The sequence below is a fragment of the Colletotrichum abscissum genome (assembly GCF_030869225.1).
Source record: "Colletotrichum abscissum strain IMI 504890 chromosome Unknown Scaffold_63.1, whole genome shotgun sequence".
In the NCBI taxonomy this organism is placed as follows: domain Eukaryota; kingdom Fungi; phylum Ascomycota; class Sordariomycetes; order Glomerellales; family Glomerellaceae; genus Colletotrichum; species Colletotrichum abscissum.
This window is the reverse complement of record NW_026850507.1, coordinates 25,367-47,752: the sequence shown is the minus strand read 5'-3', so window position 1 is coordinate 47,752 and position 22,386 is coordinate 25,367. Positions and strand designations below refer to the sequence as shown.

General features: G+C 53.5%; 7 protein-coding genes across 7 annotated transcripts, besides 1 other annotated feature; 2 read left to right on the top strand and 5 right to left on the bottom strand.

Annotated features, from left to right (window-relative positions):
- Positions 1-150: 150 nt before the first annotated feature.
- Positions 151-1,176, bottom strand: CABS01_15170 (uncharacterized protein; the record flags this gene model as incomplete). The annotated part of the gene is made up of 3 exons (XM_060548506.1): positions 151-662; positions 721-969; positions 1,029-1,176. 3 exons carry the CDS (start codon positions 1,174-1,176, stop codon positions 151-153), a joined length of 909 nt encoding a protein of 302 aa, XP_060392050.1.
- A 2,944-nt stretch (positions 1,177-4,120) lies between these two features.
- On the top strand, positions 4,121-5,461 carry CABS01_15169 (fungal Zn binuclear cluster domain-containing protein; the record flags this gene model as incomplete). The annotated part of the gene is made up of 2 exons (XM_060548505.1): positions 4,121-4,171; positions 4,277-5,461. 2 exons carry the CDS (start codon positions 4,121-4,123, stop codon positions 5,459-5,461), a joined length of 1,236 nt encoding a protein of 411 aa, XP_060392049.1.
- A 963-nt stretch (positions 5,462-6,424) lies between these two features.
- On the bottom strand, positions 6,425-8,618 carry CABS01_15168 (uncharacterized protein; the record flags this gene model as incomplete). The annotated part of the gene is made up of 2 exons (XM_060548504.1): positions 6,425-7,755; positions 7,820-8,618. The coding sequence occupies 2 exons, from the start codon at positions 8,616-8,618 to the stop codon at positions 6,425-6,427; spliced, it is 2,130 nt and encodes a 709-aa protein (XP_060392048.1).
- A 579-nt stretch (positions 8,619-9,197) lies between these two features.
- Positions 9,198-12,467, bottom strand: CABS01_15167 (dihydroxyacid dehydratase; the record flags this gene model as incomplete). The annotated part of the gene is made up of 1 exon (XM_060548503.1): positions 9,198-12,467. The coding sequence occupies one exon, from the start codon at positions 12,465-12,467 to the stop codon at positions 9,198-9,200; it is 3,270 nt and encodes a 1,089-aa protein (XP_060392047.1).
- An 842-nt stretch (positions 12,468-13,309) lies between these two features.
- On the bottom strand, positions 13,310-14,621 carry CABS01_15166 (acid phosphatase; the record flags this gene model as incomplete). The annotated part of the gene is made up of 3 exons (XM_060548502.1): positions 13,310-13,624; positions 13,701-14,527; positions 14,582-14,621. The coding sequence occupies 3 exons, from the start codon at positions 14,619-14,621 to the stop codon at positions 13,310-13,312; spliced, it is 1,182 nt and encodes a 393-aa protein (XP_060392046.1).
- A 471-nt stretch (positions 14,622-15,092) lies between these two features.
- Positions 15,093-15,179: a sequence feature (Short protein (CABS01_15165, KAK1476881.1) was converted to a misc_feature.).
- A 1,329-nt stretch (positions 15,180-16,508) lies between these two features.
- On the top strand, positions 16,509-17,790 carry CABS01_15164 (uncharacterized protein; the record flags this gene model as incomplete). Its single annotated transcript, XM_060548501.1, has 3 exons — positions 16,509-17,018; positions 17,101-17,518; positions 17,576-17,790. 3 exons carry the CDS (start codon positions 16,509-16,511, stop codon positions 17,788-17,790), a joined length of 1,143 nt encoding a protein of 380 aa, XP_060392045.1.
- A 481-nt stretch (positions 17,791-18,271) lies between these two features.
- CABS01_15163 (BZIP family transcription factor) lies at positions 18,272-21,311 on the bottom strand (the record flags this gene model as incomplete). Its single annotated transcript, XM_060548500.1, has 3 exons — positions 18,272-18,363; positions 18,422-20,027; positions 20,154-21,311. 3 exons carry the CDS (start codon positions 21,309-21,311, stop codon positions 18,272-18,274), a joined length of 2,856 nt encoding a protein of 951 aa, XP_060392044.1.
- Positions 21,312-22,386: the final 1,075 nt, after the last annotated feature.

Here is a 22,386-nt window from a genome sequence, read left to right as displayed (position 1 = left end):
GTCTAGGTATGAAACTCCCCCAACCCATGATGACCGAGAGGGTGTTGCCATCCACCATTAATCCCGTCACATTTCTCGTGAAGCCAATCTGATGAATCTCATCAGCTCGCAGAAGTGGAGGTCTATTGCGTCTGATGATTGGAAGAAGCCTTACTTGCGCAAGTAGTGGCTTGTCTCGGTTGTATGAGAAACATTGTCGTTGCGCACGCCCCCTCGGTAATCCATAGAATAGTTCCCGAGCTGATTCTCGGAGTCCGAGTTGGGAACGATCTCGCCATGTGACTTGTTGATAATCCGGGAAGGGTGGAACCAGTTGAAAACCCCCGACACAATCAGCATCATTAGGGCATCAAAGATGTAAAGGTACACCTCCTTCGACTGAAGTTCCCCATCTTCTCCCATGACATACTCAATAACTCGGAAGAGGGATCGGACCATGATGAGCAAGCTTGTTCCATAGAGAACCATCAGTAGCTTTGGCCAAGGGGTTGAGACCGATAAGCTCCTCGAGGTGGGTACACGCTTGATACGATAATGGAACAAGACGGTCACAATCATGAAAACCCCGAAAAAGGCAATCTGAATGGCCAAGCCGATGATGATGATCATCTGCCCGCGATCTCTCTGCGCCTTCGTATCAGCACCCGCAAGAGAGCCGCCACCTCAGAGAAATCGTTAGCCGTTAAGGTTTCATACATCAAGGCAGTCTTCATCTCTCACCAATAGCTTGAGCGGCAATCGATATGATGTCACCAAGGAGAAACAGCTTGGTAATCCACTTGACTCGAATGAGCGAGTGTTTCTCGGCATCAAGCAGTGTAATCAATCGTCCGAAGATCATGTAGATTGATGCTGCATAGAAAGGAGGTCCAAGAAGCAACAGTAGAGCTTGGATGATGTATGGACCTCTTGACCAATTAGGGGTCTCGGTAGCATTGATCGCGCGTGCAGCATAACCGATGATCTCAACTGCAAATTAAGACGTATTAGTGATGCCAGAAAAGCAGGGGCGCACTTCAAATTCTTACCAAGACAACCGATGAAGAATGGGATGAAGTACCATGTTCGCGTCTTCACGATCTGAAAGGCATGGCCAATTGCAGACAGACCGAAGCAGACTGTGAAGATGATTGCCGCAGGAAGCGAAGGGTCGTACTTGTAGTAGTCGTTGGCCATCTTGTGATCTGTGCGGGGCGAGATCTTTCAACCTGAAGGTGAAGGTTTTGAAAAATACCAGAGGCGAAGATTAATGAAGTCTTCGACGGTTGAAGTAGGCTAAGACTTGTTATAATTGATGGCATTGTTTCTTCTTCATGTTCCCTATTTCTAGACGAGATGTGCACGTCTTTAAGCACCAAACCCGCCATCTTGGATATATCAAACTCCATGCTAGTCAGCTTTCGCTTCTCCTATCGCTGCATCTACGAATCTTGAAGCTGACGGCAAAACGAAGCTATCTCTGCTTCGCCTCGAACCGTACCTCATACGCAGAATACGATATACGAACCCTGAAACGAGAACGAGAAGAGAAAACGAGGGGAGCTGTGCTATCGGCCTCATTATGTCGCCAGCGACGGGTTTCGTGACTAGTCCACCACCGGGTTTCATAATATGAGTAATGTAAGCACCGGGCATTCTATGTCGCCCGGAAGACATAGTCCCACGTTACGTTACGGAGTACGGAGTAGGCATGTGTTCTTTACGAAATCCCATTTTTCCATCAGCTATGAGTCCTCTGTAAGGATTCGCATAGAGTCTAGTTAGATTACGTTAAAGAGGCTTGTGCCATTAGCGCCGAGTATCCGTAGATTGACAGGTGTTGCAGCTTGCGGCATCGGTTCAGGGACCTCATTACCAGAAAGTCAGTATGGTTTGCTAGTCAGAGTTAGGCCTAGAGTGAGATCGCATCAGGCCCACTAACTGGAATAATCAGATCGATACACCTCATGATGGGGTTGAGGGGATAGTAGAAGTCTTTCCCCGACGACGTACGAGACATGATCCCAGTTAAAGGCGTGGAGCAGCCTCGTTTTCGGACTCCATAACAATTGGTCGGCGACCCTCGCCAAGCCAATCGCCGACTGGTCTATACGGCCGGCGACTGGTCGGGGGTTGTCTTCATCTGAAGGAGATGGACCGCGGCGCGGTCGTGGCTTTTCTCCCCCGGTCACCCAATACCCACGGATTCCACGGGAGGCACAGCACGCACCAGAGTATCTGCCAAGACCCTGCCGTAGCCCGATGTTTCCCTGTCACTTTCTCCATCTCATTCTTGTCCACCTTGGCTGGCCTCCGCCGGCTTGAGACTTTTTACGGCGTTTCCTGAAGCCTGAAGGACCTGATAACTCTAAATGTTGCAACTTGTGGGCGCGGGAAAGGGAATGGAACCTTGGAAGAGGCCGGCGATCCGGCGACGCAAGATTGAGGCTTAGATGCTACATGTACTCATTAGGCTGAGCCAGGCCTTGGCGAAAAGGGATGAGAGTGTCAACTGACGACAACAGGCCTTGGCTCGTTCAACCATGGTGTTTTCACCGAGTGAGGGGATTCATGAAAAGCTTTCTACCAGACACACGACCTCTTACCCAAAGTCTTGGCGATTCGCGTCTATTCTTTCTGTTGCCTTTGAGCCCCCAACCCACCACCTTTCCTTCTGGTCCCCATCGTCCCCTCCCTCTCCAACGTCCGTGAACCTTTCGTCCCATTCCGTCGCCGGTCGCACATCCCAAAGACGCCGTTTCACTGGTTCTATTCTCAGCCAGCACATGCAAGGCTGTCAATGCGCCTGGGAGTGCCACGTTGAAGACGGTGCACTAGATGTTGTCAAGACCGAACAACTAACTCGGGGGTGATGTCAAGTGTGTGATGGATGGGCATCCCCACACTGACGCATGCACACAAGGCTTAGCCCATACCGACTGCAACCGCCGCTCCTCCCGCGGACACATGTACACAAAGTAACATAGCTTCTTCTTCTTCTTCTTGAGGAAATATTCACACGTTTACTGTATCCGTACGGTAAACTGGGGCCAGAGTGCGGTATCTCCGCCCGCACGCCGGAGGTCTTGGCACGACTCAGTTCCGCATTGCTGACACCGTCACTTTCCCCCCCCTAAACACCGCGAAGATACCAAGGAACCTAGTAAGCTTCACTCTTCTACATTCTCTTTTCTTTCTCTTCCCATTTTTGCCCTTGACGATTCTTCAACATCCCTCTACCTTGTTCTGCTTCACACTACACATCCTGTAACTGGGTTAAACACCAGCTGGGCCCCAGTCCTGGCGGGGTTGAATTTCATTGTTGATGTGCGAAGGGCAGACTCGAGGCTTGGCATTCCCGCAGATATTCTATCCATATCTACAGATACATAGAAACGTACCGCTGCTTCGCTCTTCAGAAGACAATGATGCGTCAGTACCGCGTTATTCGTGCCTGATTGTATCCGTTCTCCCCGTTCCCTTGTCCTGTCCCCTACACCCCGGTCACCTTAGATCGGACGAAAATCCTGGGCGCACCCGTCGACTTCTACATCGGCCCTAGGCTCGCTCGGCCGGGATGCGCAACAACGTTCGACAAGGCTCAACATAAGAATAACTTCCCACAGCTTGGCCGCGGGTCGCCGACTGCAGCGGTTTCCTCGACCTGCTCTGTATAAACAGAGGGAACACACTTCGATCCGCAAAGATACCTCACCCCACCGGCTCATCCTTATTTACTGGACCTTATTCCTCCCTACCTCGTTACCGTCTTCGTTCTCGGGTGCTTGCTCTATCAGGCCTCGATGTGTTTTCTTGGTCTTGAATCCTCTGCAGCAATAGCCACAACATCACAATGAAGCGACTGGGTTACAGGAAATCACGCAATGGGTGCTTGAGATGCAAGGAGAGAAGAGTCAAAGTATGTCGTCAGAGTCCAAGTCCCAGTGATGAAGTCGTTGATCTTCATCTGGCCTCTCCATTCTATCACATTCAACACTGCGCTGTGTACATTCGGCCGAGACTAACGAGCATGAACCCCACGCAGTGTGACGAGAACAAGCCTTGCAGCGCTTGTGTACGCCATGGCTTGCCATGTAGTCTCGAAAACGCGGGAGCGCCAACAGGCGCGTCCTCTCAGTCCATGGCTCACCTGCCGCCGCCAGGGCAACGTACCAAGAGGTCGGGTTCGCGCGTAAGCTTCCTCCCCTAAACCCCAGTTTTGCCCCCCCTCACCAGCCTTGTCGGTGTTGGGGAGGGCCTCGTTTTCGCAAACTAACGCGCCGTTGGGGTTTCTTAGGGCTCGGCGTCGGCACTGAGACGCCGGTCAAGCGCGCAGTCTCCTGCTTCTCTCTCGCCACAGTCTGCCGCCGGATCACTCGGGGGCCAACAGAGCGCTTCTAGCTCCGGCGGAGGAGGCCAAACTTCGCCTTCGTCGCAGTCTGACCCGTTTCCTTACTTCTCGAGGTTCCTGACCGACCTCAATAAGACAGAGACGGCTAGCGGATGGATCTCTGATCTCGAGCTTATGCACCATTATACTTCGGTGTCTTATCGAACCTTTTCGCACTCCTCCTTGGCCCAGAAGACTCTCCAATACGACGTCCCGAGAGAGGCGCTCTCCTACCCTTTCCTCCTTCATCAAATTCTCGCTTTCTCAGCCTACCACTTGGCCTACCTTCAGCCAGACTGCCGCCATGCCTACCTCATGCAGGCTGCCCAGCACCAGAATGACGCTATCAACGGGATGAGAGGGACTCTCCTCGGCACGATCTCCTCGACGAACTGCCACGCCCTTTTCGCCTCCTCCATCTTTCTTACCTTGAGCGCCTTTGCTACCTACCCGAGCTACGAGAAATACAACCCTTCCTTCTCCCCGATCGATAGTATGCTCGATATCTTTACCCTCACCGACGGGATGAGCATGATCCTGCGTGCCTCCGACGAGGATCTGCGCAAGGGCCCACTACGAGAAATCTTCATCCGCGGGTCCGGCGATACCACACCGTCCACCGTGGAGGCTACTCTACAACCGCTCTTCGAACGGCTTCCTCGCCTAAGCTCCACGCTCGCGGAGATTGGTCTAGTCGAGCACGAGGGGAAATATGCCATCACTAACGCGGTGATTGCCTTGAGCGAGTGCATTGCCAAGGTCTCTACCTTCAATGCCATGTCGGCACCTGTCGAGTTCCGCGCCGTGTTCCTCTGGCCCATCCTCATGACTAGCGACTACCTGGACATGTTGCGTCGGCGGCATCCGGCGGCTATGGTGGTGTTGGCGCACTACTGCGTCATCGTCCACATGGCAGAGCCGTTTTGCTGGTTCCTGAACGGATGGGCCCGGTCTTTGATCTCGCTCATCTCGCAGCACTTGGCTGCAACTCCATGGGCAGACTTGGTGGCTTGGCCCGTCGAAATTATAGGAGTTGGCGGTTACGAAGTACAACTAGATCGCATGGCACACGCTATGCCCGCCGTTCTCTAGTCTGTTGTTTTAATCTTTCTTTCTTCTATTCTTCCACTTGATACACGCTATAGATGATACCGAGACCGTCAGTCGTCTCGCAACGGGAACATCTTTACGGACAGCAGTCGCTTGACAGAGAGCCGATTTCATCTTTCGCTAACAAGGGCTGGGGCGTTACTGGATTTGGACGGGAAGACATGGCCAAGGCAGCCGGAATCGGCGGATGCGCGGACAAGCGCGGACAGGCGCGGAGAGCGAAAAGGTTATTTGGAGTTCACGGCTTCGGCGGGGACTTCGCGGGTTGGAGAAACTGGAGCCCCAGAGGGAAACTTGGTTGAAACCTTGTACGGAGTAAAGCGAGGTCCAAAGTTTGTGACCTGTCGACGTTTTGTCAGCTATCTAGGTGCGATGAACACCAAATTCAATACTGAACAGACTTTTCTGATGATCTGCGCGGGCCGTCCGCTCCGGATGACGGCATCGGTTTCGCTCCGCGTACAGCTCTTGAGTCGTGTAAGTGACACAACACGATAGACTCAGCTTTGCTTGTTACTATTCGGGCTACGTGCTGACCGCGACGAGCTTCGCCTCTGACAAATACTTGACCTTGGGTGAGAGGAGAGACAATGGGACATGAATCCGTCGTTCACAGAGATGTTTACTAGGTTCTTGGCCTAGAACGCCCGTAGCGCACAGGCTGTGCCGCAAGTCCGTAACGCTACATCGGGCACTTGGCTAAACGCCACAGGACATCTGAGAAGACGCACTCACCAGGACATGCCGTGATTACTGAGTGGCGGAGTCATGATATTGACTTGGTACTTTGAGTAGCATGAATCTTAGAAAGTGCGACAATCTCCATGTCGCGAGTGCGGAATAAATTCCTCTCAATCCTGTCGCTACGATATTAGAAGTAAATCTGCCATTCTCCCTTGGACTGAATCTCTCAGTTGCTGTCAGCCTGATGGTATCCAAAGCCGCTCAATGTTCAAGAGCTCGGATCATCCATCTAGCGCCATCTTCCTGGTTGAAAGACACCCGGAGTCTCCTTTCCCACATCGCTCTTATCTTCTCCGCCTCGAGCCCAGCTGTAGCACTGACAGCAAACACACCAGAAGCCATCCAGAGCGAGTCTACTGCTGCCCCGTTTCCTTCCTCATTACCCTGTCGAAGGCTAAATTGATGATTGACAACAGGAATGAACGACCTCTGCACGATCAGGTTGGTATTGGGATCCGGTCTCAACACCCACGCGCCTCGATCGACGTCTCGCCGCAGCCCTTTCCCTTCGACGATGATATCAGAGATGCCGCTCGCCCCGGCTGAGGAGTAGACAAGACACCTGTCAATGTCCTCAGTGTAACACTGCTTATCCGCTTCGTGAGCAGACTTCTTCGGAAGAAACTTCCCCATTGCTGTATGTGAATCGATGGCGAACCCTCCATCAACGAGCTGCACACTCCCAACCCATGACGGGATTTCCCCCTTGGGATTCCAACGGACCTTATGAATCCGTACGTGCCACCCGGGAAAGCTCTCCACGACGGGCACTAGTGCCGTCTCAACCTCCAAATCAAGCCACTTCCATGGTTTCCAGACACTAACTAAGGATGGCACCTCGTTGTACACGCCAGAAAACGACACCGACACAAGCTCGATCCTGACCTCAGTTGGTTCCCATCTTACGCACCAAGTCTCGCCATCATCGATACTAGCAGCCAGTGTACTATCTGGCGCCATCTGCGAAAGCAGTGATCCCGTGGGGACACTAAACCCGAAAGTCGACGAGTACGCAAACTTTCCATACTTTGCCTCCCGTCCCTTGAAGCTCTTCTTCGTCATCTGGCCCGAGGAAAGTAAGAAATGGTGTTCTGTCCCGTTGCAGAGTATATGCCGCGGCGGCCAGATGGCTCTCACCCGTCCCGGATCCAACTGCCTCCTCTCCATTGCAGTACCCAGGGGCTTGACGTCTTGGAGAGGGTGTGGCTTCTCCTCGCACCTCCAAAAGGCGTGATCCTTAGACAGACCTAAGATGACGAAGCTCTTGAGGCACCAGTACACCGACTGCGGCGAGTTATAATCCTCGCTGAGATACATGTTGGGATACGTGAACCCGATGCTCAACGTCCCGTCCGTGTTAAACATGTCCGGTGTTTTTGCCCACCATCGGAGATGTCGTAACAACAGTCCCTTGACTACTCCAGGATCGTCGAGAGGAGGTGCGAGACCCACGCCAGCGGTTGCTGCGGCGGACCAGAATGCAGCAAAAGCAAAGCGGTATGTTAGACTTCGACCAAATGGTATCGCGGCCCCTTTTCTTTGTCGTCAGCTTCCTTTCCAGATCTCAGTGACAAGGAAACAAACTAAAAGACTCACCATTCGTGTCAAAATACCTCCAGAAGCTCGACGCAAACTCCTTGGCATGCACCTTATACTTCTCAACCCTCTCCTCATCCCCAACGGCGAACCGCACATACAACAACTGCGCAAACTGAATCGCAAAGCTGCCCGAGTAATAATCCGCCTGTTTTCTGTCCTTACCCCAGGCTCCATCACTAGACCACCCCTCTCCCATATAAAACGTATCCAGAACCTTCAGGTCCCCGACCATGATTGATCTAGCCTGCTCAACAGGCACCCCAAGTGCCCTCACCAACGCCAGGTTAACAAACACTCTGAACCAAAGCCAATTATTCTGCGGCATCCTCTTCCCATTAATCTGCCTCAGCCAAACCCTGAGTCTCTCCTTCGCCTCATCGTCACATGCCGAAAGAAACGGCCCAGGCGCAACAAGCATCGCAAAGGCGATGGACTCCATCTCTACCATCCGCTGATCGATGTCACTCACATCCCCCCAATACTCCTCTGAATTCGGATCTGTCCCCGCCACGATCCCCCGAGCCCAAGACTCCAGATCCAAGCCCGCCAGTTCTTCGCCCTCGCCGCCGTTTTCGACGTCATTCAAGAGATCCGCGATAACCCACAACGGTCTCGCGAACCCTTCCAACTGTGCCGCGACCTCATCGAACCCCGCGGCTGTGTTGGTCGCAAGCTTGATACGCGCCTCCTGGGGAGACCTGTACTGCTTCAACGGTCGTATCAAAGTTGTCGCTGCGCGCACGAGGTCGGCGCGGGTGCGAAAGGGGTTGTCTGAGAAACCGGGCAGAGAAGGCATGTTGTATCGGCGACCTGCGAGTCCTCCAAAGAGTGGATGCGATTGATTCCCCAGCGTCAAATGAAAGCCTGCAACTATTCGTGTCGATGAAGGTCGAACGAGTTCTATCTACGAGTCACGCCCCGGTCTTTGCTTCAAGATACATCGGCCGCCTCGATGGTGCGGATGAAATCCAGCGGACTGCGGGGTATTTCCCAAACAACCTCAACTCGCGCGAATGATGCACCGAGCCGACGTCACGCGATCTCACTTGTTCCATGAATTCACGAAGACGGTTCGCTGTGGACTTACGATTACTCAAAATCTTCAAGGCTTTATAAGAAAACAAAACACTTGTTCATAATTACGAACTTCATACGCTACTTCACCAGTATCATTAGCAGAAACACACTCCCTAAGCTCTGCCAATCTAAAACTCCCTGCTGTTATCCCTACACCAAACACAAACGAGCAAGAAGAGACCCAGCCTAAGAGAGCATAAGTTGAACGAAGCCCTGCGAACTCTATCCCGATTCTAACAAGACGAGCCTTGCCCAGATCATCTTAGGCGACGGTGAAATTATACATAACCTGGTCCCCCTAATCGAACTCATTGTCGTAACCGTAGTCATAATCGTCCTCATCCGCGTGATAACCTCCCCACATACCTCCGTGAGCATCGCTCATGTGATCGTAGATGTCCTCTTCGCCGACGTTCTCGCCGCAGGCGAAGCACCAATGAGCATTGCAACCCGGGACGGTGCATGTGATATGGTCACATCCGCCCATCTTCTCCGTAACTGTACCGCAGCCGGGACAGTTTCGAACCTTCAGCCTCTGGGCGCCCTCCATCTGAATCTCCTTGCACTCATCACATGACCAGTTCGAAACTTCGGGTGCGCCGACAGCGCATACCCGCTCAGCATACTTCTTGGCAAAGCCGCAGTCTCTGCACCAGCCGTATATCCACTCTTTGTCCGTAGCCGCAGTCTGCAGGTTGCCGATGTGGGATATACCAAAGTTGGAGACAGTCTTGACGGTCGGCTGTCGGCGGCAGAAGGGGCAGGAGAGAGCTGCGAGGTTGAGCAATCTTCCACGGACATTGAGCCCATACCAATCCTTCATACACCCGTTGCAGATCTGCTGATGGCAGCCGGAGCGACCACATGCGTTTCGAAGATCGGTCTTCCGGATGTTGGAGAAGCATAAACTGCAGACTCCAGCCTCAGTACGCCGAGATTTCACCCACTTGCGAAGGGACTCGAGAATGTCGTCCTGGTTTTGGATAGCCTTGCCGCGAATCGTGAGCTGTGATTGCTGCTGAACCACTGGAATGATCTCAACATTCTTTGCCAGCGAGTCCCGGTTCGATTCTTCTACTTGAGAAATGGTGTAGAACAGAGAACGGCCGTTGAAGGGGTCCTTGATCGCCGAATCGTCGTTGCGCAGGAGCCACGAGACGCCGTTCTCGCCGCTGAGTGTCTTGGCTGAGGTTTCGAAATCGATGACAGTAACTCTGTTGGCTGTACAGGCGGGGCACTTGAAGGCCGAAAGATCAAGGTCGGAAGGACGGTATGTCTCGGGCCAGATGACCCTGTTTCGACACTTCGAACAGTCGACACAGGGAGCTTCGCGCGGGATCTTGTACTTTGCCGCGACGGATCCATGGTGTCGGCAGTAGTAGCATTTGGCCCGTACGTTCAGAGCCTGAGGATTATAAACGACGTACTGAGCACGGCATGTTGGCGAGAAACATTCGACCCACGTTGCCTCCGTCTCTTCGGTATCGCCACGGGTCACGTTGTTGCAGCGACGGGCCTCTTGATCCGGGACAGTCTCACAGACCTTGCAGTCACACTTGTTGCTCTTAGGACAGAGGCCACAGACATTATCCGGCCCCATTATAGTGACTGAGCGGGGAAACTCGCATCTTCTGCATATGACAAGGGGCCCAAGAGATACCTTAGACTTGTCAGGGTGCCATCCAATCTTGGCCTGTAGGGTTGTGTTGAGGTTCAACTCAAGGAGTTTGTAGTCTACCAGAGTCTCAAAAAGATGTTGATCACTCTGAAGAAGAACACGGGCTTCTGGCGCTGGACGCTGTGTTATGCCTTGAGCGACGCGTCTCTCGTAATCCTTGTTGGCATCTAGAAGCAGCGAGAGGCAGCTGGCATTCCAGGTCTCAGGGATGTCCAAGTTGTTCCACTTCGTGGTGAATGTGAGTAGTTCCCTGTCTGCGGTGGCTGTGAGGGGCCGGATGCCCAAGCGCAGGGCAAGGGCTGCAAGCAGGGCGGCTGGGCGAGCGGCCAACATGGTCCCAGGAAGTATGAGATGTAAAAGAATCTTCCAAAACTTTCGCTGATACTCGACAGACGAGAGGACCATAGGGATCCTGGCGACACTAGGGTCGGCTCTAATGTGAGCTGGCAGGTCCTCTTCGCGGGCCACATAGGTCAATCGTGTGAGGACTCTACCGAGCCTCCGGAGAATACGGTTGTCGCAAGAGCGACCAATCTCCAAAAGTTCCTCTCGTGTAAAGTCTGTGACTTCACGCTTATCAGCGTTTGAGTCTTCATTCTTGTCATCTGTGGAGGCCTGGAATTGCTCAGTGGGATCGAGAAACACGCAGGGGTATCTCTGGTGTTCAGGCACCTTGCCGATGGCTTCCGAGATTTCAGCTGCGTAGTCGTAGGACTCTTCGAGCCAAGCTTTCATCCGAGCCTTCTTCTCGGGCTCGGGGATGCGGTCGACGGCGTACCCGAATGCCTGGATGAGACCATCGCGAGCCGGGTTGTCGCGGTCGTTGCAGACGGCCCGCCATAGACTACCGAATACAGGGTTGATGGCAATGGTGCCAACATCAGCTGCGATCAAAGTTTCGAGTTGGCCAACGACAAAGCTGCGGTAGACCTCATCAGCTTTGTATCTCTTCGAAAAGTCCAAAAGGGGCGTTATCCGGGCTTCGACGACAGTCCGCAGTTCATCAAGCTTGGTAGGTGTTGACTGGATGTTGTTCACGACAGTTTGCTCCATATGTTTGGCGATGACAAAGTACGACTCAAGGGCCTCGTCCTCTTCATTTACGATGTCCTCAATGCTGGAGGCAGTTCGATACTGACAAGCTTCGGCGTAGGTACGCTGGCCGGATGCTGCTCCGCCTTCCTTTCCTACACCCATCCAGGCCATCAGGATGCCGGTGGTCAACTCCGAGATAGCGACCGATGTGGGAACGTTGTGTCGATTATCGAGCTTGAAGCTCACTCCCCCCGTGATGTGTGAGAGGAAGGTGAAGGGGGCGACGGTGTCGTCGATGCCGCCCTGAATGACGGAGAAGACCTTGGCCTTCTTCTCGCCGTCTCGGAGAATCTTGGCGCCGGCAATCCAATCGGTAAAGTACTTTCCACAGCCGTAGAATGAGTCAGGCTTGGAGAGGTTCTCGATCTCGGTGGTTCTGTACTTGGACGACGTTCCCGGGATGTGAGGAGGAGCGTCGGCGTAGAGGATGATGATGGTGGTGGCCTCGGGACGCATGATGCTGTAGGCTCTGGCAAGTCCAGTCTTTGCAGCCTCGGGCCAATCCAGCCTGTAAGGACCAGAGTCCGCCTTGATATGACTGGCCTTTTGAAGCAGCTGGCCCTGTGTGATTGTGTCGTCGGCGGTTGAGTTTGCTGAGTACCATCCTGACCACTCCGTCAACATGGAGGCGGAGTAGTCGCGGTAGGCCATGACTCCGATCCGGTCGAAGCAGTCGGTCAAAGCTGATATCCGAATGATTTCGGGGAGTGACTTGTTGAGAGCTTGCAGATAGCTGCTCATGGACGCCGTGGCGTCCGTCAATATCAAGAGATCATAATGGTCGGTGGTAGCCATGCTGGGTGGTGCTGGTCGTTGTCCGTAGACTGTCCCGTTCTATGGCGTCTTGTTTGCGAAGACTCCAAGAATGGGAGAAGAGGTGCAACTTGAGCATGAAGAATCAAATGGCTGGGAACATATCGAGAGTGCTTTCCGTGTTTATATAGAAGAATTGAGGTATTGCAGGCAGTGAGAAGGAAGAAGGGGAAGATGAGGCCAATTGGAGGATGCGTTGACTCACGCCGCCAGTAGGTGCGCCGTGGTGTTGGATGACGGGAATCCACCTCAGGAAGTTGGAACGGTCAGACGATAGGGCCGATCCTGCGTCATTCGCCGTATTCCTCTCACGGGTTTGCGGACTCTTGCCGGCTGAGTCAATAGTCGAGTCCATGGTATATGCCTTGGATGTTGGTTCAGTTTCTGCACTGGACGAGTTGTTGTTGCATTTCTTTGAAGCAGCGTTGGCCGAATTGTTGTGGCTCAGCCCATAAAGCTTGCCCGTTGGCATTCAGCTCTCAGTTCTTCCCCCGCAAAGTGGCTGGGGGCGGCCGCTCATGTCAGCCCTTACCGCGCGCTTCGCCTCAACGATGGTACTTTGGTCAAGATATAAGCATTCAAGTCCGTTTTGATTGGACAATTCCACATCTTTTTGGGGGGAAGGCAGAATAAAAGGCATTTTCGCATCAATCGGCACTGGTTGATAGGAAGAAATCGCTCAAAAGCTGGGGGAGCTTCTTCAATTCCACCCACAGTCAATTGATAGCGTCCGTGTATCACAGCCCTTCCAATTGCTTCATTATGCTATTATCATTACACTATTCGAAATGACCTTGTCTCACTTACATTGAAGATAAGTTCATCTAGTTGCGGACATACGAAACCGGCTCCAACGCCTCGTTCGCGCAATTGGCGGGCCCATTGATGGGGTTGCATCGCACCGCCGCACCACCTTCGAAGCGAGCGGCATAGTCGACGTTCCAGCGGCTGCTCATGCCGTAGGCCTGGAAATCGGTCGACACGATCTGCGCACCGCTGGAGAACGCATCCTCACGCATCCCCGTCGTGTCGTTGGACAGCAGCGTATCGAGCGGGATGTCGGCGCGTGTGCGGACCCAGTAGCCCGCCTTGACCTGCGCCTGGATATTGGCCTGCTCGGTGCCAGTGGGGTCATTGAGCTGATTGAAAGTTGTCAGTAAGACTCAATTCTTATCAAGAACACCCTCGGTTCAGAAGGGTTGATGAACATCAAACCTTTTGGAACGCGCAGTCAGAGTTTCCGGGCGCGGAGTTTGTGAAGAGAATACGGCCTTCAAGGTTAGGTCGGCCCTCGGTGTAAGAGTCACGAATTGGGTTGACGGGTCCGTTGTCCATCAAGAACAGCACACGACCACGGGCACTCTCCAAGTCAGGCCACCCATACTGCAAGACAGACTGCTCCAGCGTCAAGTTGCCCCTACGGATGTCGTCCGGGGTAACAAGGTCCCCGGGCGCAAAGACACTACGGATCTCATCATCGAGGCCCTTGAGAAGTGCCGTATCGTTCCAGGAGATCTGAGACGCACCGCCGATTGCTGCGAAGGCGGCTTCGGAGGTCTTGAACTCGATCATGAAGGGGATGGGGACATGGTCCGGGTGCGCCTGGCTCCACTTCTTGACGATACTCAAGCACCCGATGAATGTCTTGCAGGTAGGGTGATAGTCTGCGTCGGCGACATGGAGGACTTTGATTCCTGGAGCGAGGAGATCGGGGTCTGGAGTCGTGGAGAGGTTCGCAAGCTTGCGGATGAGGGGCGTGGCGTAGTGGCCTCCCTCAGGGTCGGCAAAGATGTCGAGCTCAAGGTTGCGGATGGACTGGTAGTTGAGCTGTATATCAAGGGACGGGTGGGAGTAGTAGTAGTTCTGGACGTTGGGAAGCATCTTCGCCTGGGTTGGGTGCTCCTCAAGCGGGGCCTCGCGATGGTACGAGTTGTGCGTGCCTACGACTTGAACCTGGTTCATCCGGATGCCACGGGACCAGGTGAGGCCATTGTGGGTGTAGGACTCATTGCTGCATGACGCGGCGCTCACGAGAGGGAGCACTAGTCACGGTCAGAATCTGTATGTGAGGAGAGCCCAGAAAGGGTGTAACGCACGGAGAGCAGCCTTGAGGGCCAGGCTTGACATAGGCGACATGGCGACGAGGGGTGAGATGGGGAGAACAACAGCAACAACTACGCACAGGAAGTAAAGGCAAAGATTGAGGGGATTGTAAGGAGAGCTCATGCTTATATACAGAACAAGGTTGCATTCGAGATCGCCAAGAGCGACCGAGAGCTCCGTTCAAGCCTCTCGATGGACGTGACGGTAATGTGTGAAGCAGAGGGTTCATCCGGTGGTGCCAGCCAACCGGGTCAAGTCAGGGCACGTGGATTTGAGTGAAGGACCAGCTCTGAAAAGGTTATATGAGTGACAGGATGCATACCAAGACTAACAAGGTCGAACAGCAGACGGCAGATGACAGACGTACGCAGTAGAGGACAGAGGAGAAACGGACGCACCGGAATGAGAGATGCCCCACCACCGGAAGCCGTTGTCCGCTGTGCCCCGCACATTGCTTGGAGGAAACAGCTTCCCAACTTGGCAGGCCTAAGGAGGGGTCGGCCAATGGCGGGCTTGAGGGCGAGCATGTGCCTGGGAGCTCATCTCATCTTCTCTGAAGCTTCCCTGCACATGAGAACGTCGTTGAGATGATCCACGTGGGCTCTCGCCATCGATTGCGACAGGATCTGTATTGTAGCTCTCACGTTGAGTTAAATGAGCGTGTAAAGTCCAGATCTGCTTGTAGTGTCTCATCGTCGGCCGCTTCTTATTTTCGCAACGACCTTGACAGACCAATCCGAGTTCAATGCTGAGTGAGTGTGTACACTGAGGTAGAGAGGCTGAAATGTCCACTTCACTTGGGTACTTAGAGACGCCTTGGACTTACCATTAACTGTATTTCTTCCCAAGAGCGACATGGAAACATAATTGAAATGTGACGGTACCTTGTTATCTCCAATTCGCGGCGGGAATCTGCCCTCTCACTCACTCACCTTCATGTTCACTCATACTTGTCATTCGAATCGATGCAGCAAGAGTCTTCACGAGATACTAATGGATAAGCGCCGTCATGAGCATGAAGACATGATGGCGTGATGGAACACTTTCCATCCTATTTAACAGATAACAACAATGTACCTTCGCGCCAGTCAATAGTCATTCAGCTCCTCGTCAATCAGCCATTCTCTGACTAATGCCTCGACATCAAGGACGAACGTAACCGCCAAGCTCCATTTCCATGTCATCATCGCATGAAAGCCACGATTCCATTCAAGGCAGCAAAACTAGCCTCAGGGCACCTCAATCTCACATCCGCGAAGCCACACCCGGCCGCCCAGAATCTAGAATGTTTCGGCCACTGGTCCACTGCCAACTTATGTAAACCACCCCGTGCTTCCTTTCGCTCCCTCTGCAATGTACCGGCCAGGCCCGGCCCCACCGCACGGCGCCGTGGCGCACCTCCGGCGTTGTGCATCTGCAGTCCGACCGCCCGTGGTTCCCTCCGGCCTGCAGCACCATGATGGGCCTATCACCCGTCCATCCATCCATCGTTCCATGTCAACTCAACCATGGAACCAGGGGGCCAAGCGCTTGTCGATATCTCTAGGCACTCTGATTCGGCGTTGGCCTGCTCAACTGCCATCGCGGTACCGGACCTACCTTCCCAGTACGTATTTATTGCTACCCTTTGCCGTCCGTTATCATCACGTCTTCACCTCAACTCAAGGCGATCTCTAGCATCGCCATCCCTTCATCCCTCTACTGTCTTTAAGAGGTTTTAATTCTTTACATAAGGTACCAATTACATCCCACAATCATTTCCAAACAGCCAGATCGATTCTGGCATTCACACTCCTTTCTCTCGACACCCTCACCGAGCCACACCGAGCAATCACAAGCATCGCCCATCCCCCTCCATCTACCTTCTCCTGCGCCGAGGTCAACTGCAACCCCAAAGATCGACACCCACTTCCCCTCAAAATGCATGCCCCGACCCCTCACCTTCTACCCCTGGCCACGGCCCTTCTAGCCATCGGCACCAACCTCGCCCATGCAAACCCCCTCCAAGTGTTCACCGCAGGAATGGATAGCACACTCCCCATCGGCACGAACCCCATCGTGAACCCAAGAGTGGAGTACTTGGGTTTCCAGCACGCCGACAACAGCTGCTCCCACCGCGATCTAGGCTTCACCGGCTCTATAGCAGGAAAATGGTACGCCGTTTGGGGTGATGTGCTCTGGTGCGATGCTGGTGTCACGGATCCCGAAAAGGACACGCCCGGGTTCCACGGTATGGTGCGCGACGCCGTGTCTGTCATGACGAAGAACCCGCTGATCGTGCACGATCTCAACCTGGGAGAGAATGGGCGCCAGAAGCAGTTCATCCCCTTCAATTCGTCGTGGGGAGAAAAAGTTGATACCGGGTTCGGCGGGACGAGTCTGGTCGAGACTAATGCTGAGACGCGCACCGGGGCCGTCTTTTACCTAGTTGTAAGTCATCATCCCCCTCCAGGAAGCTAAAAACCAGAGCCCAAAAAGAGAGTCTGCACAAGACTTACACAAAACTCCCCAGAACCAAAACGCAGATGGCCTAGTAGGCGCGGGCATCGCCAAAGTAGACGTCCTGTTCGGAACCCCTACCGTGACCAAACGCTACGGCGACCGCGGCTACTGGTGGGATGCCAAAACCACGCCCCGGTACGGCGACATCGCCGCCTTCCGCGACCCGTGCTCCGAGTACATTTACGCCTGGGGCGGCCCGCCGACCACAATCACCGACTGGGGCCAGAGCAGCTACGTCTACCTCGCGCGGGTCAACGCCAGCCAGGCGTTCAACGTGAGCAACTATGAGTACTACTGGGGCCGCCAGCAGGGGTGGAAGTCTGACGTCTTGACGACGTTCAATTCCGAGACGGCGACTGTGTGGGGCACGGGACAGGGGCAGATTGTGTGGAATGAGCACTTTAAGTGTTATATCTTTGTTCACCTTGGTATGTTTCTAATACTGTGGTTTCTGACATGCAGGCCTACGACTGACTTTGTGAAAGGCATCGGTGGCGGCACCGTCTTCTTGCGCACTGCTACAAAACTCGAGGGCCCCTGGACGCCGGACATCAAGATCTTCCAGGCTCAGGCCATTGATGGCGGGCTCGTCTACGCTGGCGTCGCTCATCCGTATCTGGACCCCACAGGCAAGACGCTCGTCATCTCTTTCACGAACAACAACAGGATCCAGGTGATCAAAGTAACCTTTTCCAAGTGAGGTTGGGTAATTTTCACGCGCCTTACAGAAAATTTTATATTCTTCCAGTCACTAAATTTAACTTCATCCCCGAGTACATAATTCCAGATCTTCTGTTCGGATGTTATGAGGCAGTTTGGGAAAGCAACAATTTCGTGCCGGCGAGAAAAGTGTCGTAGGAACTATAATCAACTTCAATTCTACTCCATAAGCTCGAAGCCTTAGATAGAGCCTCCATAATGGCTACTACCACAATACAACATATAGTTTTGTGAACCCATTTGTACGAGGCGCCAACCGCTACCTTAGATAAGAAAGTGTCTTTTCCCTTCTTTGGGGTACCCCTCGAGACACAATCTTAACGGGAATTTCATGAACCAACAAAAGAAAAGAATCAACTATGAGCCATTCGAGGCGTTTGGCCGTTCTGGTACCGGCACAGTCTAATACCCAATGATACGCCCCTCTCAATGTCAAGTAATATCAAGCCCGCCCTTTTTTTTCACGTGGTCAGCGATGCCCAAAATGCAACATTCAAGTCTCTCGGCCGGATCCCTGGTGATCGTCCCAGGCAGACCGATTTCAATCCGATTTCTAGAGTTGATGTTAGCATTGTCGGACCAGAATCGTAGAGATGACTATGGGCACATACCTTGAACGAGCACTCCAACATTGATCGTCACCGCCCTCCGCTTTGACCCGGGCGTTACGGTCTGGTTGGTAGAGGTGCTCTCCAGCCCAAACATATCGCCCGCAAGGCTCGGGTCCAGGGGCATCTGACTAGACGCCGCGTCGCTAGACTGCCCGACGGACCGCGTATCGCCCAAGTGGACATCAGACGGCCTTGTCGGCTTCAGAGTCTGCCCGAGCCATTGCCTGGCAGCGGCGTCCCCAGGGCTCGTTCCGTAACTGCTCAAGATATCGGAGGCGTTGTTAATGCTGCTGCCGTTGCTATCGAGTCCGCTACCGTGAGCACGTCCAGCAACCGCGGTCTCATCTGAAAAGTCTGCAGGATCGATCTCTGCCGTGACGAAATCCGCAGCGGCGGGAATATCGACTCCTCGTCTCCGAAGAACCCATTCAACCTCGTCCGCATCGTAAAAGTCGCCTTGCAGGCCAGGGACGTTCATTCGAAGTCTCGCAGCGGCGCGCTCCACTCTGAGGTCTCGCATCTCTTCCGTCGCCGCATCCCACGGCCCCATGCCATAGAGTGAGTCGACCTTTTGCCGATACGGCTCGGCCGTCCCCTGATTCCCCACCGGATTTCTCTGTTTATGGCCGCTCGGGTACGCCATCTCATCCAAGTCATTCATCTCGTCGAACCACGTTCCCCCGCCCCCTAGGTGTAAAAATGGAAACTTCCAGTTGAACATTGTTTCCCGTTGGTTGACACTGAGACGGTTAGCGATCCGCTCCATGATCCTCTCTTTGGGCTCGAAAAGTAAACTGAAACCGAAAGCGCTGTTGATGAGGCTGCTCGGAGGGTTGGGCATGCGGAGCAACGTGTAAGCCTTTTCTAGAGTCGATCGTTGCAGACGCCGCCCAAACGTCCGCTCCTGGTGGGCATAGGAGGTCGGTGAAGAGAGAATATTGAATAGGGAATCAGAAAAGGGCTGGTTGGCGAGTAGATCGAAAGTGCCTGGTTGGTCCAGACTATGCTCGTAGGACATACCGAATGGGAAACTAGCATTATCCGGCGTCGGTTCCGTCACAATCTCGTAGCCCATTGGGGCTTGGGATAGTGTCGAGCGCGGCATGTGTGACTGACTATCGGGCGCCCAAGATGTTGTATGCACCGCAGTCATCGCAAGTGTTCGAGGTGTTGACTGTAGCTGATGCTGTTGCGGCTGCTCGCTTGACAAAACATCGTATATGACTTGCTCAATCGGCTTAGCAATTTCGGCAGATGGTGACTTTTCGCTGCCCCTTTCTTGCCCACCGGCAGGGCCGCCAACTTCCTCGACGTCTCCATCATTTTCCTGGCTTGGAAGCACGTCGCCTTCCTTTTCTGGCTCCTCGCTCGTCTTCCGCGCCAAAGAGACAAACTTTTCTGTCGTAACTTGCAGTTGTCTACCAAATTCGGGTGTGCTCTCGTGCATGCCTTTACTAACGGCGAAGTCGTAGAGTTTCATGAACTCCTTGCTCATTTCTTCATTGGTGCGCCTCAACTCGTCAACTTTCTTCTCGAGCGATTGGATCGCTGTCTCCTTGCGGTTGCGGTAGGCTCTTTGAGCGAGCCGAATTTGTGTTCGACGACGCTGCTATGGTTAGAAGGGGTCGACTAAGGGAGCATGTGTAAGATAAGGAAGGCAATAACATGCGAACTAATTTCCGTGGCAAAGCTGCAATGGGGGGGTAAGATCAGGAGTCATTCGCCAACTTACGTCTTTCGCGGTCTCATCATTGGTGTCTAGGCGTGGTCTCCCCCTTGACCGCTTCTTTTCCTCCTCGTCCAGTTCTACAACCTCTACAGACTGAGTCTTTGATCGTTTCTTGGAGGATCGTTTTGCCTCCTCACTGGTGTCGGCAGCAGGTTTCCCCCCAGGAGGTAGGCTTCTTGGTGCGCGAAAGCCCGACATACCATCGTCGAAAGATTCGGCGTTGAGAATGGACAGCCCGGAGTTCTGCATGAATGGTGCCGGGTAGCCGCCGGGGTATTGAAGGACCCCAGTCTGGCGATGTTGGAGGGAGTCGTCGCTGAGGTGGTTGTGATAGAATGGGTGGGCGGGTACCGCCACAGGTCTGGACAAAGAGAAATCCACAGGGCGCTCCGGGGCGAGATGTGCGGATTCTAGGCCCGAAAAATGGATCGGGGCTAGTTCGCCAGGATTTGGGGGCAATTCGGGGTCTACGTAAGCAAATGCTACAAAGCCGCTTTCGGTGGGTGCTTGAAGCTGGGCCTGGAGAAGCCGTGGGTCGTGTGGATGGCAGAGTAAAGACGCCGTGTCGGGAGAAGACGAAGCGAGGGAGGCTGACTGTATAGAGTCCGCCGGCGAAGGATGTGGAAATACTGGGTGATGATATTGAAGCTGTTGGCTCAAGTCTTGCGGGGACTGGTGATTATGGGGCACGCGATAGTGTTGTTGGGGTTCGTGAAAGATTGTCAAGTACTCCTGATCTTGAAAATTACGGTAATAGTGTTCCTCTGCATTCAGTTGCTGGTGAGTTTGCGTCAGGGGCGGGCGCGCATGTGTATATGAAGGGTGAGAGAAGAGAGGTGGGCGGGATGCTGAGTAAAGGACAGTAGATTCGGCGCCGGTTGAACCACGTTCTTCGAGGGATACTGCTATTAACGGGCCCGGATAGTTGGGGACACTGACGCCAGCGGAGCAGTCTTTCTCTTGTTGCTGATCAATAACTTGTGAGCGACGACTTGCCAAAGGTCGTTGGGGAAGCAGTCGAGAGAAAGTTGAAAAGCCGTGTCTACCTTGCTCACGAGACCCGCTTGCGTGATGGGTCTGTCGGAAGGGAGGAGATTCGTCGAGGTCGTCTGCCGTATCGGACGGCGTATCGAGGCCGCTGGGACGGGAATGATTACTCATATCCGCCGAGTAGAAAGTGGGTGCGCCGGTAGTGATGTGGATCCATAAACTCTAAAGATGCCGACTAACGCCTCCAATCTCGATATACACGAGTTTGTGAGTGTGGTACACCGAATAAGCCTAGAATATTGTTAGGGTAAGATAGCCTCACCATTGCGCCGGGCTCCGGGGACCTGTGGCCAGGCACCGTCAGCCATGCAGAGCTTAACAACAACACTCGTAAATCCCGGGTAGAGGCGGGCCCAAAAGAAGGTAGCAGAACGAGATTAAAAAGGTAAATGTGTAAAGGAGCCACTTAGAACCGTTCAAATGGGGCTCCAAGTTTACAAAAACGTAGTTGGCCAGATTGCGGCTAATCAAACAGCTTGAAGTTACAAGTGGATGGTGCTTTGATAGAGGTACGACCGGTAAAGATCAGAAGACTAGTCCTCTCCAATACAGTTCGACCTTTGACGAGACAAATTAGACATGTCCATGACACGTTCACAGTCTGGTTGTGTCTGAGGCGGATCGTACTTGATTTAAGAAAGACAATTTGGCGCCACTTCTTGTCAACACTGACGAAACCCACCAAGGATAAAAAGCAAGAAGTGAAGAGGCGTTGGAGTACACGGCCCGCCATGGTCATGGTGTGGGTAAAGTCTCCCGCCTTGAGGGTAGAACACCGACTCGTTCCCCAATCCAAGGATACGGGTGACACCGTGGGACAGGGTGATCAGCTGTGGCCAGGCCAGCCTTGTGGGTGAGGCAAGTTGAGTGTGTTGGATTGTCATTGAAATGCCAGGGCCTTTCGGAGAGAGAGAACAATGAAGAATGCCGCGAAGCAGGGAATAAGACGGCCAAGAGCTGCATGATTGGATCGCGGGACTGGGGCGAGAAGGAATCGAGAGGCCTTTTGGTGAGCCTTATTTTCCTCGCGGACCCCGTGGAAGGGAACTAGAGTGTGAGAGATCTGCGGTTCGCAGCTGGGCGTGCTGCACGTATGCAGGTGAAGGATGGCCAAAACCACACATGTAAGGAAACATCGCGGCCTCGACCGGGTAAGAAGTGACGAGAATGCGGTAGCATGGCATGG